Consider the following 15,974-nt stretch of genomic DNA (forward strand, 5'->3'; position numbering starts at 1 on the left):
CCCTCTATGAGAGCCACTTACCTTGCCAAGTGGACGAGATTTTCAATCTGGTTGGTGCAGCCCCATTCGCCCTCAATGCTGGCTCCAGTGCTGCACATTCTGGACTACCTCCTCCATCTGAAGCAGGAGGGTTTCTCGATGTCTTCTATACGGGTGCACTTAGCAGCCATCTCGGCCTTCCACCCGGGTGTGCAGGGCTGCTCTCTATTTGCTAATCCCATGGTCAGCTGATTCCTAAAGGGCTCGACAGGTTATACCCTCACGTCTGTCAACTGGTTCCTGCCTGGGACCTCAACTTGGTCCTTTCTAGGCTCATAGGGGCCCCCTTTTGAGCCTTTAGCAACCTGCTCTGTGCTCTACCTCTGTTAAAAGGTTGCGTTCCTGGTAGCAATAACCTCGGCCAGGAGGGTGTAAGGGCAAGGTTCAGCTCAGGCCTCACCCTGCTTTCCTCCCAAAGGTTGTCTCGCAGTTCCACATCAACTAGGACATCTTCCGCCTCGTTTTCTACCCTAAACCTCATTGCAGCGGCAGGGAGCAGAGAGTCCACTCTCTGGATGTCCGCAGGTCACCGGCCTTTTATGTCGAGAGGACGAAACCATTTAGAAAGTCAGTCCAGTTGTTCATAGCAGTGGCGGACAGGATGAAAGGTCAGCCAGTTCATCCCAATGCATCTCATCATGGATTGTGTCCTGTATCCATGAGTGCTACAGCCTGGCAGATGTTCCCGCACCTCCGATCACTGCGCACTCTACCAAGGCACAGGCTTCATCTACAGCGTTCCTGGCTCAGGTTCCCACCCAGAAAATCTGCAGAACAGCAATGGGGTCCTCCATACGCCCTTTCGTCATGCATTATGCGATTACCCAGCAGGCCAGAGACTATGTGGCCTTCAGAAGAGCAGTACTCCAATCACTGGACAGCTCCAACCCCACCTCCTGAACTTGGCTTGGGAGTCACCTGATTGGAATGGACATGAACAAGCACTCACTCCTTGTAACTGTTGGTCTTCAAGATGTGTTCTTTGTGTCCATTCTAATACCCTCCCTCCTACCCCTCTCTCGGAGTAGCTGGCAAGAAGGAACTGAAGGGGTGGCGGGTCGGCAGGGCTCTGTATTGAGTGTCATGAAGGCGTGACTCCAGGGGGCGCCCAGGATGGCCCGGGATGCTGCTAAAGGAAAAATCTTCCGGCCAACGTGCATGTGCGCACGCACACACCTGATTGGAATGGATGTCAACAACATATGTCTAAGAACAACAGTTACGAGAAGTGAGTAACCATTTTTACTCCCCCTCACAGGCGTAATAAGAAAACAGAGCATGCAAAACTGTCTGGAACTAAAGAGAAGGAAACAAGGAGATGAAAATAGGGACCAAATGTGGGGAATTTCCATAGAAACCAGCACAGACAGAATGCTACTGTTCAAGCAGTGCTGAGCCAAAGAAAAAGTGCTTAGGGACAGTGACTAATTTGGTTGTCACTAGTAATACAGCAGCCAAACCCATCTCCTTTTTTTCCCACAGCACCACCACACCTAGTTCATCATCCATTGTTTTAATCATCACAATGTTGGCAGCTTCTACAGGCTCTCTCTGACAGGATTCTGTTCCTGAATTTATTACTGTTAATAATTAACTTCATTATGTGTGGTAATGTGTACTTCCACTGATGGAAGGCTGATATGTTAGGATCTAGATTTTCTTCACTGCTAAAACCCAACATCTCAAAATTGTTAATTTTGCTGTTGATAGAGATTGCTTGCTTGTTGCCATCTTGACTATTCCTACCAGTTTGGGGCATTGGATGCTGCTGACATGCAATGTACAAAAGCTAGTTGTAGGAGGATCTTCATAGAATCATAGAATATCAGAGTTGGAAGGGACCTCAGAAGGTCATCTAGTCCAACACCCTGCTCAAAGCAGGACCAATCCCCAACTAAATCATCCCAGCCAGGGCTTTGTCAAGCCTGACCTTAAAAACTTCTGAGGAAGGAGATTCTATCACCTCCCTAGGTAACGCATTCCAATGTTTCACCACCCTCCTAGTGAAAAAGTTTTTCCTAATATCCAACCTAAACCTCCCCCCACTGCAACTTGAGACCATAAGTCCTCGTTCTGTCATCTGCTATCACTGAGAACAGTCTAGATCCATCCTCTTTGGATCCCCCTTTCAGGTAGTTGAAAGCAGCTATCAAATCCTCCCTCATTCTTCTCTTCCGCAGACTAAACAATCCCAGTTCCCTCAGCCTCTCCTCATAAGTCATGTGTTCCAGTCCCCTATCATTTTTGTTGCCCTCTGCTGGACGCTTTCCAATTTTTCCACATCCTTCTTGTAGTGTGGGGCCCAAAACTGGACACAGTACTCCAGATGAGGCCTCACAATTGTGGAATAGAGGGGAACAATCACGTTCCTCAATCTGCTGGCAATGCCCCTACTTATACATCCCAAAATGCCATTGGCCTTCTTGGCAACAAGGGCACACTGTTGACTCATATCCAGCTTCTTGTCCACGGTCACCCCTAGGTCCTTTTCCGCAGAACTGCTGCCTAGCCATTCGGTCCCTAGTCTGCAGCAGTGCATGGGATTCTTCCGTCCTCAGTGCAGGACTCTGCACTTGTCCTTGTTGAACCTCATCAGATTTCTTTTGGCCCAATCCTCTAATTTGTCTAGGTCCCTCTGTATCCTATCCCTACCCTCCAACGTACCTACCTCTCCTCCCAGTTTAGTGTCACCGGCAAACTTGCTGAGGGTGCAATCCACACCATCCTCCAGATCATTTATGAAGATATTGAATAAAACCGGCCCCAGGACCGACCCTTGGGGCACTCCACTTGATACCGGCTGCCAACTAGACATGGAGCCATTGATCACTACCCGTTGAGCCCGACAATCTAGCCAGCTTTCTATCCACCTTATCGTCCATTCATCCAGCCCATACTTCTTTAACTTACTGGCAAGAATACTGTGGGAGACCATGTCAAAAGCTTTGCTAAAGTCAAGGAACAACACGTCAACTGCTTTCCCCTCATCCACAGAGCCAGTTATCTCGTCATAGAAGGCAATTAGATTAGTCAGGCATGACTTGCCCTTGGTGAATCCATGCTGACTGTTCCTGATCACTTTCCTCTCCTCTAAGTGCTTCAGAATTGATTCATTGAGGACCTGCTCCATGATTTTTCCAGGGACTGAGGTGAGGCTGACTGGCCTGTAGTTCCCAGGATCCTCCTCCTTCCCTTTTTAAAGATGGGGACTACATTAGCCTTTTTCCAGTCGTCCAGGATCTTCCTCTGTTTCTATGTAGGTGCTTGGCTCTTGTGGAGCAATAAGAAATGTATTGCACTAGTAGTGACCCATACTGGCAGATCATAGTGTTATGGAGCATCTGGAGGTGTAGAGCCTCTTTCGTCTTTCTTCCTAGAGGACTGTGGGGTCATCCTGCAAAGCAAGGTGGGAGGAAATAAGTGAAGAAAACTCGGACATCATGACTGCTAGAGGTAATGCTTGAATTGCCTATTACTTTGAGGTTTATCCATCAGGAGGGGAGTGAAGGCACAGGAGAGGGAGAGAGGATGTGGGTTTAGCGGTGCAGTCATTATTCCAAACAAGAGTGAGTTAATAAAAGGGAATTGTGATGGTGATGCTGATGGATATTGTTGTCTTTGTAGGTTTTCTGTGGAATGTCTGTCTTCTCTGGGGAAAACAATAGGTAAGTGAAGTTATAACCAGATTCAGGAAACAAGCTTCTGCTCTGGGTTATTTATAAATGAGTGGGGGAAATGACTTCTAAACAAGCTTAAGCAGGTTTGGAACCCAGAAAGGAGGTGGTTTACATCTGGATTGACTAAGGAATTTCTTGTGCTTTCCTGACGTCATTAGCTTATTATTTTAGAAGAACATTGCAATTTCTAATTACAAGGTGTGTATATATACACTGTAAGTCAGTTTATCAACTTTCTGAGCCCATCTTTCACAGCATAATTGTACAGTACTTAGACAAAGCAAGGTTCACAATGGTAAAGTATGTATAAGGTGGCACTGGAGCAATAAAACAAGATCTGACGACATAAATAAAATTGGAATTGTTTGTCCATAGGATATAGTATAACACAGAACCTTAACCCTAATCCGTTACTTCCTCATGGGACAATAAATAAATCTTGCACTTCAGCAACGGGTGAATGTCTAACACACATACTAACATCAGAGTTAAGGATTTTGGTCTTAATGCAATTATAAGGAATGTAGTGTGGCGGGGGGTGGGGGGTGGATACTGTGGTTTTGTACGTTTGGAGTGTATGTAACGTTTGCAGAGGAGCAGTCTGTCAGTGAAGTGGTGATGAGATGATAGGGGTTAACGGTTTGTTAAAGAAGGATAATTTAACTGGATATCACCTTGCTTTTAAGGGTTTGGTTCAGTGGCTATTCCCTGTAAGCAACCTTATGTGTTTAATCAAGTTTTTTGTTTGAGGATTAAATTTGTGGGTGTTTTAAATGCTCGTGAGGACAGATAACACAAGAAGAGATTAAGGGTCAGATTGCATGCACAAATCAGATGCTTGTTTGTACCAAGTAACCAACTAGGTACATTTACGTGTGCAATTACGTGATTTCAACATACAAATATTTGCACATGCAATTAATATAATCCCATATGAAAGCCAGGTAATTGCATCTAGTTACCACTTGCAATTTAGGACACCAATTTTGCACACAACTGCTTATCTACTGGTCTGAAAAGCTGGCGCCAGAAACATGGTTAAAAAATAGGATGAGATACAAATTGGAAAAGGAGAGAAGTTGATAGTGGACAGTAAATTAAGCATCAGTTTGCTATGCTATATAGTATCAAAGAAGGCCAGTGCAGAATTGGGCAGCATATGCAGAGACACCATTTCATCAAGCCTCTCTTGGTACAATTCTTACAATCATAAGAGAGCAGAGGAAATTGACTTATGAGGAAAGAATAAAAGAATTGTGTAGGATGACTTAACATATTCCCCCTTTAAATATCTCTTAGTCTAGAAATGTTTTGAAGGAGATAAACTTGAGTGGAAAAGGAAATATTTATGGTGGAATGAAGGTGTCTAAGTAGGCAAAATGGGATGAAATTGAGAACATTTTGGTTACATATCAGAAAAACTTCTTGTCAGTGAGATGTATAGTATAAAATTATAGAAGACTTCCAAGGAAAGTGGACAAAACACCAGAAAACCTCCCCCAGGAAAAAATTCAACCCTGGCATGGAGATGGACAGGGCAACTTATTAGGTATTTTCCATCTCTTCCATCAAATGTAGTACGTGGCTATGTTGTGTCAGTATAGTTCAGTGGAACGCTAACCAGGCTAGAATAGTGGTGATGATATACTCTTCTTCCGGCACTCACTTCTCTCTCCCACCCTGTCCATCAAGAAGCTGAAGGGGAGTTGTAGGAAGACCAGTTCTGTGCCCTGAGAAAAGTTGGCTAATGCCCTACCAATGTCTTGGAGTGGAAGTGTTCTGAGTGGTGAGTTATTCTGCACCATCTTCCTTGTTGCAGGTAATCTTGTGCGAATTATACCGCATGGGCTGCTGGTGTTCTTCCCTTCGTATCCGGTCATGGAGAAAAGCCTGGACTATTGGAGAGTATGTTGGTTCTTTCTTTGTGTATGAATTGTAGTTACACGCTTTGGACCAAATTTTCACACATGGGTGCTTATGTTGGAGTTCCCAGCATTGCGGTCTAGCACTGACTTGCCCAAATACCTATTTTATGCATCTCTATGTTCATTTACATTTGTTGTCTATATTGTGACATAAGGTTGTGAACAGCATTCTCTAGACAAATAAGCCCTAGCTCTAAAAAAGTTTAAAGTTATAACCCAACAAATGCTGAACAATGAGGGACCTGGGGAACAAGCAGAGCAAGAGATAAAAGAAGCTTGGTTAATTAGGCACATGTTTCTACAAATTAATGTGTATTTGAGATGGAACTGGTAACACCACCTGTTGTTAAAGTTTTATAAGACCCTATTTTCAGTTGCAGTAACTTTGCCAAACTTTAACCATTTGGGCTGAAATTTTTCATGACAGATGTTTGCCTCAGGTTGAATATTTTGTTTTGCCCATGTTAAAAAATTCTGGTGAACTTTTTTTTTGAAATGTTCTCTTGCCCCCATGCTTTGGAGGAGGGACTTGAAATTTGGGGTGGCCTTTGCTTCAGGGATTTACTTTTGGTATCTCTGTGAAAATCCACACAAATTTGACCAAGTTATTAGCCTTTGCAAAATCTCAGTTTGTGCATGCTCAGTAGAGACTTAGATTTTATCAGCTGAATTCCCAAAGATTCTGTTCATACTAGCCATGCTCTAGCCCAGTGGTTTTCAAACTTTTTTTTCTGGTGACCCAGTGAAGAAAATTGTTAATGCCTGTGACCCAACAGAGCTGGGGATGAGGGGTTTGGGGTGTGGTAGGGGCTCAGGGCTGAGGCAGAGGGTTGGGGTGTGGGAGTGAGGGCTGTGGGGTGGGGCCGGGAATGAGTGGTTCAGGGTGTGGGAGGGGGCTGTGGGCTGGGGCAAAGGGTTGGGGTATAGGAGGGGGTCAGGGCTCTGAGCTGGAGGTGCAGGCTCTGGTGTGGGGCCGGGGATGAGGGGTGTAGGGTGCAGGAGGGGGCTCTGGGTTTTGGGGGGGGGGGCTCAGGGCTGGGGTAGGGGGTTGGGGTGTGGGCTTACCTCGGGCAGCTCCCAGTCAGCGGGGGTGCTAAGGCAGGCTTCCTGCCTGTCCTGGCACCGCGGACTACGCTGCGCCCTGGAAATGGCCAGCAGCAGGTCTGACTGCTAGGCGTAGGCATGCAAGCAGCTCTGCGTGGCTCTTGCCCACAGGCACCAACAGCCTCCCCCGCCAGCTCCCATTGTCTGGCTTCCAGCCAATCGGAGTGCAGAGCTAGTGCTCGGAGCGGGGCAGCATGTGGAGCCCCGTGGCCTCCCCGCCTAGGAGCCAGACCTGCTGCTAGCTGCTTCCGGGGCGCATCGCAGTGTCAGAACAGGTAGGAACTAGCCTGCCTTAGCCGGGTAGCACCACCAATGGGACTTTTAATGGCCCGGTCACTGGTGTGGACCAGAGCTGCCACAACCCAGTGCCTTACATTCCGCGACCCAGTACTGGGTCGCGACCCGCAGTTTGAAAACCACTGCTCTAGCCAGAGACCACGCAGAAATCTCCCTACAATTTCAGCTCTCTGGACTGTTGTGGGACATGCTGGGTGTGGGTCTGGGAACGTGAACAGAGAGCAGGGAGACTATCCAGTGCTCTCCATGACCCCACCATTGGGCTCAGGAAGCATGGAGGAGAAAACTGCCTGATTTGAATGCAGAGGGGACAAAAGACAGGCTGCATGGCAACCTTAATTCTGGGATTTCCTAACTTCTGAGTGCTTGACAACGTTAATGTTTTTTTTATGTATCATATGAACAGAATGTTTATAACTGTGGGTCCGGGCTCCCAAATCTGAATTGGACTCAGTATGTGTATATGTAGTATGATGTTTGCACTTCCTTGAACAATCATTTTTTTCTGAAAAAATATTCAAAATAAGACACTAAATTATATGATGAACTTACTTGTTTGACCTTAAATGAGATGACTGTTCTTGTTGCTTCCATGCCACTTGGAGATAGTGCCCTCGTGGCCTAGACAGGTGAGGTACTCCGCTCTACTTCATCTCTCCTTGGTAATGCCTCTCTGCCTTCCCAGGGAGGCTCTTCTGTCTCACAGGTCTGGTGCCTTCTCAACCTTTCATCTCAGAACTTGCAGGCTTGGCTTCTTAATTGTTTCCAGGCATGGAGTTAAACTGCTTGGCCAATGTTCAGAACCTACTATTCATAAGACTTACCTCAAAAGTGGAAAAGCTTCCATTCCTGGTATTCTCATCACTCTTTGAAAGCCTCAGAAGCTCCGCTCTTAAGGATCCTAGATGACCTGATTCTCAGACCTTGTGTCTTTAAGTCCATGAGCTCAGTTAGAATACACCTGGCTGCTGTTACAGCCTTCCTTTTACCTATAGAAGGGGTTTTAGTCTTTGCCCATCCAACCATGACCAGATACCTTACAAGTTTATAAATTATTTCCCCCTGTCCAGAGCCCATCTCCTCCATGGGACCGTAATCTGATTCTCAATGCCTTGAGGTAGCGCCTCCCCCCCACATTTGAGCCCATGACTACCTGTCTTCTCTTCCACTTCTCCCTTGAAATTTCCTTTCTGATAGCTATCACCTCAGCCAGAAGAATGGGAGAACTTGGGGGTGCTCATGGCAGACCCACCGTACGCTGCCTTCTGCTGTGACAGAATGACGCTGTGCCCCCATCCTCGATTCTTCCCTAAAGTCTTGTTAGAATTTCATATCAACTAAGAGATTTGTTTATTGGTATTTTTTCTGAAGCCTCAGATCTCCAAAGAGGAAGTTAGTCTCCTCACACTAGCTATCAGGAGGGCCCTCACCTCTACCTCGACAGGACCGAGACTTTTAGGGCCTCTGCCAGACTCTTTGACTTCTATGTTGAAAGGAGGAAGGGACAGCCAGTTTCCACTCAGACTGTTGAAATGGGTTTCAGGTTGTATCTTGACCCGCTATGAAGCTGCTGGGATACATTCCCTTCACAGAGTGACAACCCGCTTCAGCAGGTCTCAGAACACTTCTGTAGTCCTTCTGAAGGATGTCCCCGTAACATAAATCTGCAGGGCTGCAACCTGGTCCTGGTTCACACATTCACCAGACATTATGCTATGATATCTGCATCCATGGCTGATGCTACCTTTGGTGACTCAGTCCCCCAAACTGCCTTGGATTTGCTGCCTCAGCACCTGCCTCCATGTTAAGATACTGCTTGTGAGTCAAAGAAGGAGAGGTTATTTACCTGTAAAGTAACTTGAAGTCTTCGAGTTGTTTTGTCCTTATGGGTACTCCACCTACTATCTTCCTTCTCCTCTGCTGTGGAGTCTTCCAGCCTTCGTAGTTGAGAAGGAACTGGAGTGGCAGCAGATCCGCATCTCCTTATAAGCCCTTTCCTGAGAGCAGATGCTGCTGCTCTACACAGTCCTCATGCTTGTCTTGTGTCAAGTACACTCTTTATTTGCTTAATTGATTAAGGTGAAGTTTCTAAAGCATGCATATCATCTCAATTAGCTCCTCATTACCAGTGACTTTAGTGGAAACAGAGTTAAACGAATATTGGGGCATTAAGGAAAATCTCACCATTTGCTTAAATAAGCATTATACAGGCTGGAGGAAAGTTTTGGACCATCGTCCTCTTGATAAATGAGCCAAAAGCCAAACAGCTTTTCTTCAGAAGGGACCACTTGAGGCATGCTGAGGCTTAGGAGGGGAGAGCTACAACTTCCATAGTTTCCATTATAGGGTGACCAGATGTCCCAATTTTATGGGGACAGTCTGGTTATTTGGGTCTTTTTCTTATATAGGCTTCTATGTCACTCCCCACCTCCTGTCCCGATTTTTCACACTTGCTGTCTGGTCACCCTATTCCCTTAGCTTTCTGCAGTACTTTTCCTAGACTAAATCACTGACTCACTTTCCTCTTGTTCACTGTTGGTATCCTTAATATGGAGGTGACTCCTGAATGACTTGAAGCTGAGTTTTGGTTGGATTCTAATCCATTTGGAGGTTTTCTGAGACAGACATACCAAAGGGTGGTAATACTTCCTAACTGGCTTGTTTTAAAAAAAGTTGATAGTAAATAGTTAAATCCTTGATACTAAACTCCCAGTTGGGTTATTATTTTATTTTTAATTATAATAAATTTGTTGTAGTTTGTATCTTTCCTTGGTTGCTGTTGCTCACATCCCCGTCTTTGTTTCTGGCTGAAGTCAGGGACATTTTTCTAATGTGAGTTGTGTCTCCCAGCAGAAGCCATGGTAGGACATTTGCCTAGGTAACTGTTGCTCCCCTTCTAAGGTACCAGTGTGGGGCAGTGGTGAGGAGCAGGGAAACAGATTTTCAGTGCAGATTGCAGGAAGAGTATCCAGGAGGCAGATGTTGGGCGCCAAGGGTCTGCAAGTTGGAAGGAAGGAGGTGACCTCACTGCTGGCATGCTTCTGAAAAGATGCACAAAGCATGGAGAAAGTGTCCTGGCCATTCTGTCTAAACTGCCCATGTTGGAACTGCTGCCTGGACCCAGCTCATTTCCTTACCATTGGAAGCTGCATGCCCCTGCCACCAACTCTGGCTGGCAAGAAAGGAATAGGTGATGGGGAGCATGTAGTTACCACCACCTGTGGTTTCCTTTCCCATATGTACTTCTGACTTATTTGCTCTCTGTTTAATAGGAGCATGACTTTGCTAAAAGAATAGAAGAAGTGAAGCCCATGTTTGTGGAACCAAGGAATAAAGGAACATTCACAGAGGTTGGTCATTTGTGTTGTCTGTCTCATTTAATAAGTTCTCCTTTTTATGCTTAAATACTTCTCCAAAGATGTGTTTGCAGCAGTGACTACAGAACTGCATGCTGTTGGGTTAAAACCAAGAGAGCTGTAAGTGCTCTTGAAATACAGGTCTTCCCTTCTCCTTTCTACCTTCCCTCATGCTCCATTCTCCTGACGAGGTGTACTGAACACTAAGGATATGTCTATACACTATGAAATAAGGTCAAATTTATAGAAATCGATTTTTTTAGGAAGCAATTTTATACAGTCGATTGTGTGTGTCCCCACTAAGCGCATTAAGTCAGCGGCGTGTGTCCACAGTACCGTGGCTAGTGTCAATTTTTGGAGCGTTGCACTGTAGGTAGCTATCCCACAGTTCCTGCAGTCTCTGCCACCCATTGGAATTCTGGGTTAAGCTCCCAATGCTTGATGGGACAAAAACATTGTCGCGGGTGGTTTTGGGTACATGTCGTCAGTCGCCCCTCCCTCCGTGAAAGCAACAGCAGACAATCGCTTCGCGCCTTTTTTCCGTGCAGACGCCATACTGCTTTCAGCAGACAGTGCAGTAGGACTGCTAACCGTCGTCATCAAACCACCGCTTCCGCTGCCACTCTGCTCTCCTGCCCTTGTCTCAATAGCAAATTTCTCCATGTTGGCTGTCATGGGCTCCCGCTGCCACTCTGCTCTCCTGAATCCACCTCGCTGGTCGTCAGCCACCGCTTCCGCTGCAACTCTGCTGTCTTGCAGACGCCATACCATGGCAAGCATGCAGCCCGCTCAGATCACCGTAGCAGTTATGAGCATAGTAAACACCTCGCGCATTATCCTGCAGTATGTTCAGAACTAGAACCTGCAAAACCAGGCGAGGAGGCGATGGCAGCACGGTGATGAGATTGATGAGGACATGGACACCAATTTCTCTCAAAGTACGGGCCCTGGCGATTTGGACATCCTGGTGGCAATGGGGCAGGCTCATGTAGTGGAACGCTGATTCTGGGCCCGGGAAACAAGCACAGACTGGTGGTACCGCATAGTGTTGCCGGTCTGGGATGATTCCTAGTGGCTGCAAAACTTTCGCATGAGTAAGGTCACTTTCATGGAACTTTGTGACTTGCTTTCCCCTGCCCTGAAGCGCAAGAATACCAAGATGAGAGCAGCCCTCACAAGTGAGTGGTGATAGCCCTCTGGAAGCTTGCAATGCCAGACAGCTACCGGTCAGTCAGGAATCAATTTGGAGTGGGCAAATCTACTGTGGGGGCTGCTGTGATCCAAGTAGCCAACGCAATCACTGAGTGGCTGCTATTAAAGGTAGTGACTCTGGGAAATGTGCAGGTCATAGTGGATGGGTTTGCTGCAATGGGGTTCCCTAACTGTGGTGGGGCAATAAACGGAATGCATATCTCTATCTTGAGACCGGACCACCCTGGCAGCCAGTACATAAACCAAAAGGGGTACTTTTCAATGGTGCTGCAAGCACTGGTGGATCACAAGGGACGTTTCACCAAAATCAACGTGGGATGGCCGGGAAAGGTACATGACACTCGCATCTTCAGGAACTCTGGTCTGTTTAAACAGCTGCAGGAAGGGACTTACTTTCCAGACCAGAAAATAACCTTTGGGGATGTTGAAATGCCTATAGTTATCCTTGGGGACTCAGCCTTCCCCTTAATTCCATGGCTCATGAAGCCATACACAGGCAGCCTGGACAGTAGTCAGGAGCTTTTCAACTATAGGCTGAACAAGTGCAGAATGGTGGTAGTATGTGCATTTGGACATTTAAAAGCGCGCTGGTGCAGTTAACTGACTTGGTTAGACCTCAGTGAAACCAAAATATTCCCATTGTTATTACTCTTGCTGTGTACTCCATGATATCTGTGAGAGTAAGGGGGAGACGTTTATAGCAGGGTGGGAGGTTTAGGCAAATCACCTGGCTGCCGATTACGTGCAAACAGACACCAGGGCGGTTAGAAGAGCACAGCAGGGCACACTGCGCATCAGAGAAGCTTTGAAAACCAGTTTCATGACTGGCCAGGTTACAGTGTGACAGTTCTGTTTGTTTCTCCTTGATGAAAACCTGCCCCCTTGGTTCACTCTATTTCCCTGTAAGCCAACCGCCCTCCCCCTTTCGATCACCACTGCAGAGGCAATAAAGTTGTTGTTGTTTCAAATTCATGCATTCTTTATTAATTCATCACACAAATAGGGGGATAACTGCCAAGGTAGCCTGGGAGGGTTGGAGGCAGAGGGAAGCACCGCGTGGGGTAGGGGAGGAAGGAAGGACAAGGCCACACTGCACTTCAAAACTTATTGAATGCCAGCCTTCTGTTGCTTGGGCAGTCCTCTGGGGTGGAGTGGTTGGGTGCCTGGAGGGGCCCCCCCCTGCATTCTTGGGCGTCTGGGTGAGGAGGCTATGGAACTTGGGGAGGATGGCGGGCGGTTACACAGCGGATGCAGCGGTGGTCTGTGCTCATGCTGCCTTTCCTGCAGCTCAACCGTACGCCGGAGCATATCAGTTTGATCCTCCAGTAGCCTTAGCATTGCCTCCTGCCTCCTATAATCTTGCTCCCACCACCTCTCCTCACAGTCATTTTCTGCTTTCCTGGACTCTGCAATTGTCTGCCTCTACGCATTCTGCTGAGCTCTTTCAGTGCGGGAGGACTGCATGAGCTCAGAGAACATTTTATTGCGAGTGTGTGGTTTTTTTTTTTTTTTGCCACCTTATCTGCGCTAGCCTCTGGGACGGAGATGATAAGGGGAGTGTTGAAACATTTGCAGCTGCAGGAGGAAAAAAAGGAGAGTAGTATTTAAAAAGACACATTTTAGAAAACAATGGGTAGACTCTTTCACGGTGAATCGTTTCAAACAGCAGCGCCCTCCTTTCCCATACCAAGCACCCGTTGGGTTAGCTATTTAAAAGAAGGGGCTGTGGTTTTCGGGTTAACGTGCAGGACAAACCCAAATACCCTTCCCCCCCCACACAATTCTCTGGGATGATCACCCCTCCACCCACCGCGTGACTAGTATCAGGGAAGATCTCTGCCAGCCAAACGCGAACAGCTCAGTGTGAATAGGGCCCCCCACCACCGCAAGGCTAAAAGCGGGGATGATTTCTTTTCAGCCACAGGCAAACAGCCCAGCAGGAATGGCCACCTCTGAATGTCCCCTTAATAAAATTCCCCTATTTCAACAAGGTGACCATGAATGATATCACTCTCCTGAGGATAACTCAGAGAGATAAAGAACGGATGTTGCTTGAGTGCCAGCAAACACCGGGATCATACGCTGCCATGCTTTATGCAAAGTTTCCAGACTACGTGCTCCTGGCCTGGCATGGTAAAGTGTCCTACCATAGAGGACGGAATAAGGCTGCCCTCCCCAGAAACCTTTTGCAAAGGCTTTGGGAGTACATCCAGGAGAGCTTCATGGAGATATCCCTGGAGGATTTCTGCTCCATCCCCAGATGCGTTAACAGACTTTTCCAGTAGGTGTACTGGCTGCGAATGCATCCCAAGTCTTCAGGGAAAATTAATCATTAAACACGCTTGCTTTTAAACCACGTATTTTATTTACAAAGATACACTCAGCAGAGATGCCTTCTCTACCTTCAAGGTCCGGAAGCCCATCTTGGGAGGGTATTGGCTGCAGGGTGATAAACGGTTCCTGGCTGTCGGAGAGAATGGTTTCATCCTCCTCCTCATTATCATCTTCCTCGTCCCCAAAATCCTCATCCCAGTTGCGTGAGACTCCCCCCTTGCAGGAGTCCACGTACAGGGGTGGGGTAGTGGAAGGGGCACCACCTAGAATTGCATGTAGCTCATCATAGAAGTGGCATGTCTGGGGTTCTGAGCCGGAGTGGCCGTTTGCCTGTTTGTTTTTTTGGTAGCCTTGCCTGAGCTCCTTAATTTTCACGTGGCACTGCTGCGGGTCCCTGTTATAGCCCCTGTCCTTCATGCCCTAGGAGATTTTTTTCAAATATTTTGGCATTTCGTCTTTTGGAACGGAGTTCTGATAGCACGGATTCGTCTCCCCATACAGCGATCAGATCCGGTACCTCCCATCCGGTCAATGCTAGAGCTCTTTTGCGATTCTGGGACTGCATGGTCACGCCATGCTGGCCAAACAGGAAATGAAATTCAAAAGTTCCCGGTGTTTTTCCTGTGTACCTGGCTAGTGCATCTGAGTTGAAAGTCCTGTCCAGAGCGGTCACAATGGAGCACTCTAGGATAGCTCCCGGAGGCCAATACCGTCAAATTGTGTCCACACTACCCCAAATTCGACCTCGTGATATCGATTTCAGTGGTAATCCCCTCATCGGGGAGGAGTACAGAAATAGATTTTAAGAGCCCTTTAAGTCGACAAAAATGGCTTCATTGTGTGGACCACGTGCAGGGTTAAATCAATCTAATGCTGCTAAATTCAACCTAAACTCGTAGTGTAGACCAGTGCTAATATAGTCATGGTTTGAAATCTGCCTGCGCTTCGGATATTAGTACCACGTGCTTAGACATAGGGTGACCAGATGTCCCGTTTTGGGGATTTTTTCTTATATAGGCACCTATTACCCCACACTCCCTGTGACGTTTTTTCACAGTTGCTTTCTGGTCACCCTACTTAGACACCATGGTGAAGGATAGCGTAGAAAAGCGTAGCTCAGTCTGTCAGTGCAGCAGTCAGCATTGGAAATCAAGCTCTTGGATATTCTGCAGGCCATTTCCCTCCAACTTGTTGCAGTTTGTTTTTGATTATGAAAATTTTCACGGTAACATAGAAGTGTGTGTTTTTTATTCAGAATGCTTTTATCTTGTCTGGGTAACACTAACTTTTGCCCAGGACCTCAATTATGGTAATCAGGGGCGCCATCAGGGTCTGCCTTTGTGGAAGCAACTCAACTGGAATATCACACCAATGGCATATTCCTTTTCTTCGACACCAGTATTGAACCCAGTAATTCCCAGGGGGCTTGGTTTGGGTGTAAAGGGGCTCTGAAGTGTATCCTTCCATTGGAATCTTTAAAAAAAAAAAATTAAAAAATTTTAAAATCTAATGCATTTCCAAGGCGCGCGCGGACACACGCAAGCGGGGATGGTTTAGAAGCAACCAAAGAAAGAAGGCAATGAACTCTAGTACAGGGAAGAGAAACTTCTACCACTTCTCAGTATAAATACTACTGTGTGTGTCTCTCTCACCTTGGCACAGCTTTGTTTAGTGTTTCTTGGGACTGCGTTGCTGGAAGATACTGGTATTCAATAGTTGTAAGGGAAGAGGAGGCCAACTGTACAGCTGTTACAATCATGGGCTGGCCATTTGTCAAGAGGGGAAAGAAAGGACAACTTTCTTGTTACGTGCACTCCCTTGGCTGATAGTGTACAATATTGTTTACTGTTTAAATTGTTTATTGAAAAAGAAACCATTACAAAATTAGATGGAAGTGACCTAATTTAGAAACAAGATTAGATTACAGATAAGTATTCCTCTGCTAAAAAGATAACAAAAGTTTTTAATACCAGCAGTTTAAAGTGTAGAGGAAAGAACATGTTAGTAATCCAGGAAGTTGCTAGGTACAG

General features: G+C 46.5%; 1 protein-coding gene across 8 annotated transcripts in view; it reads left to right on the forward strand.

The window, feature by feature from the left end:
- RTEL1 (regulator of telomere elongation helicase 1) overlaps positions 1–15,974 on the forward strand; it is a 119,868-nt gene that overhangs the window by 47,306 nt on the left and 56,588 nt on the right. For all 8 annotated transcript variants that reach the window (XM_084645450.1, XM_084645454.1, XM_084645449.1 and 5 more), the window contains 3 exons: positions 3,664–3,704; positions 5,536–5,621; positions 10,315–10,392. In XM_084645450.1, coding sequence (XP_084501576.1) covers positions 3,664–3,704; positions 5,536–5,621; positions 10,315–10,392 — 205 coding nt within the window. The remainder of the gene's footprint in view (positions 1–3,663; positions 3,705–5,535; positions 5,622–10,314; positions 10,393–15,974) is intronic.

This window comes from Lepidochelys olivacea, assembly GCF_965140295.1.
Source record: "Lepidochelys olivacea isolate rLepOli2 genome assembly, chromosome: 13".
Lineage (NCBI taxonomy): Eukaryota > Metazoa > Chordata > Testudines > Cheloniidae > Lepidochelys > Lepidochelys olivacea.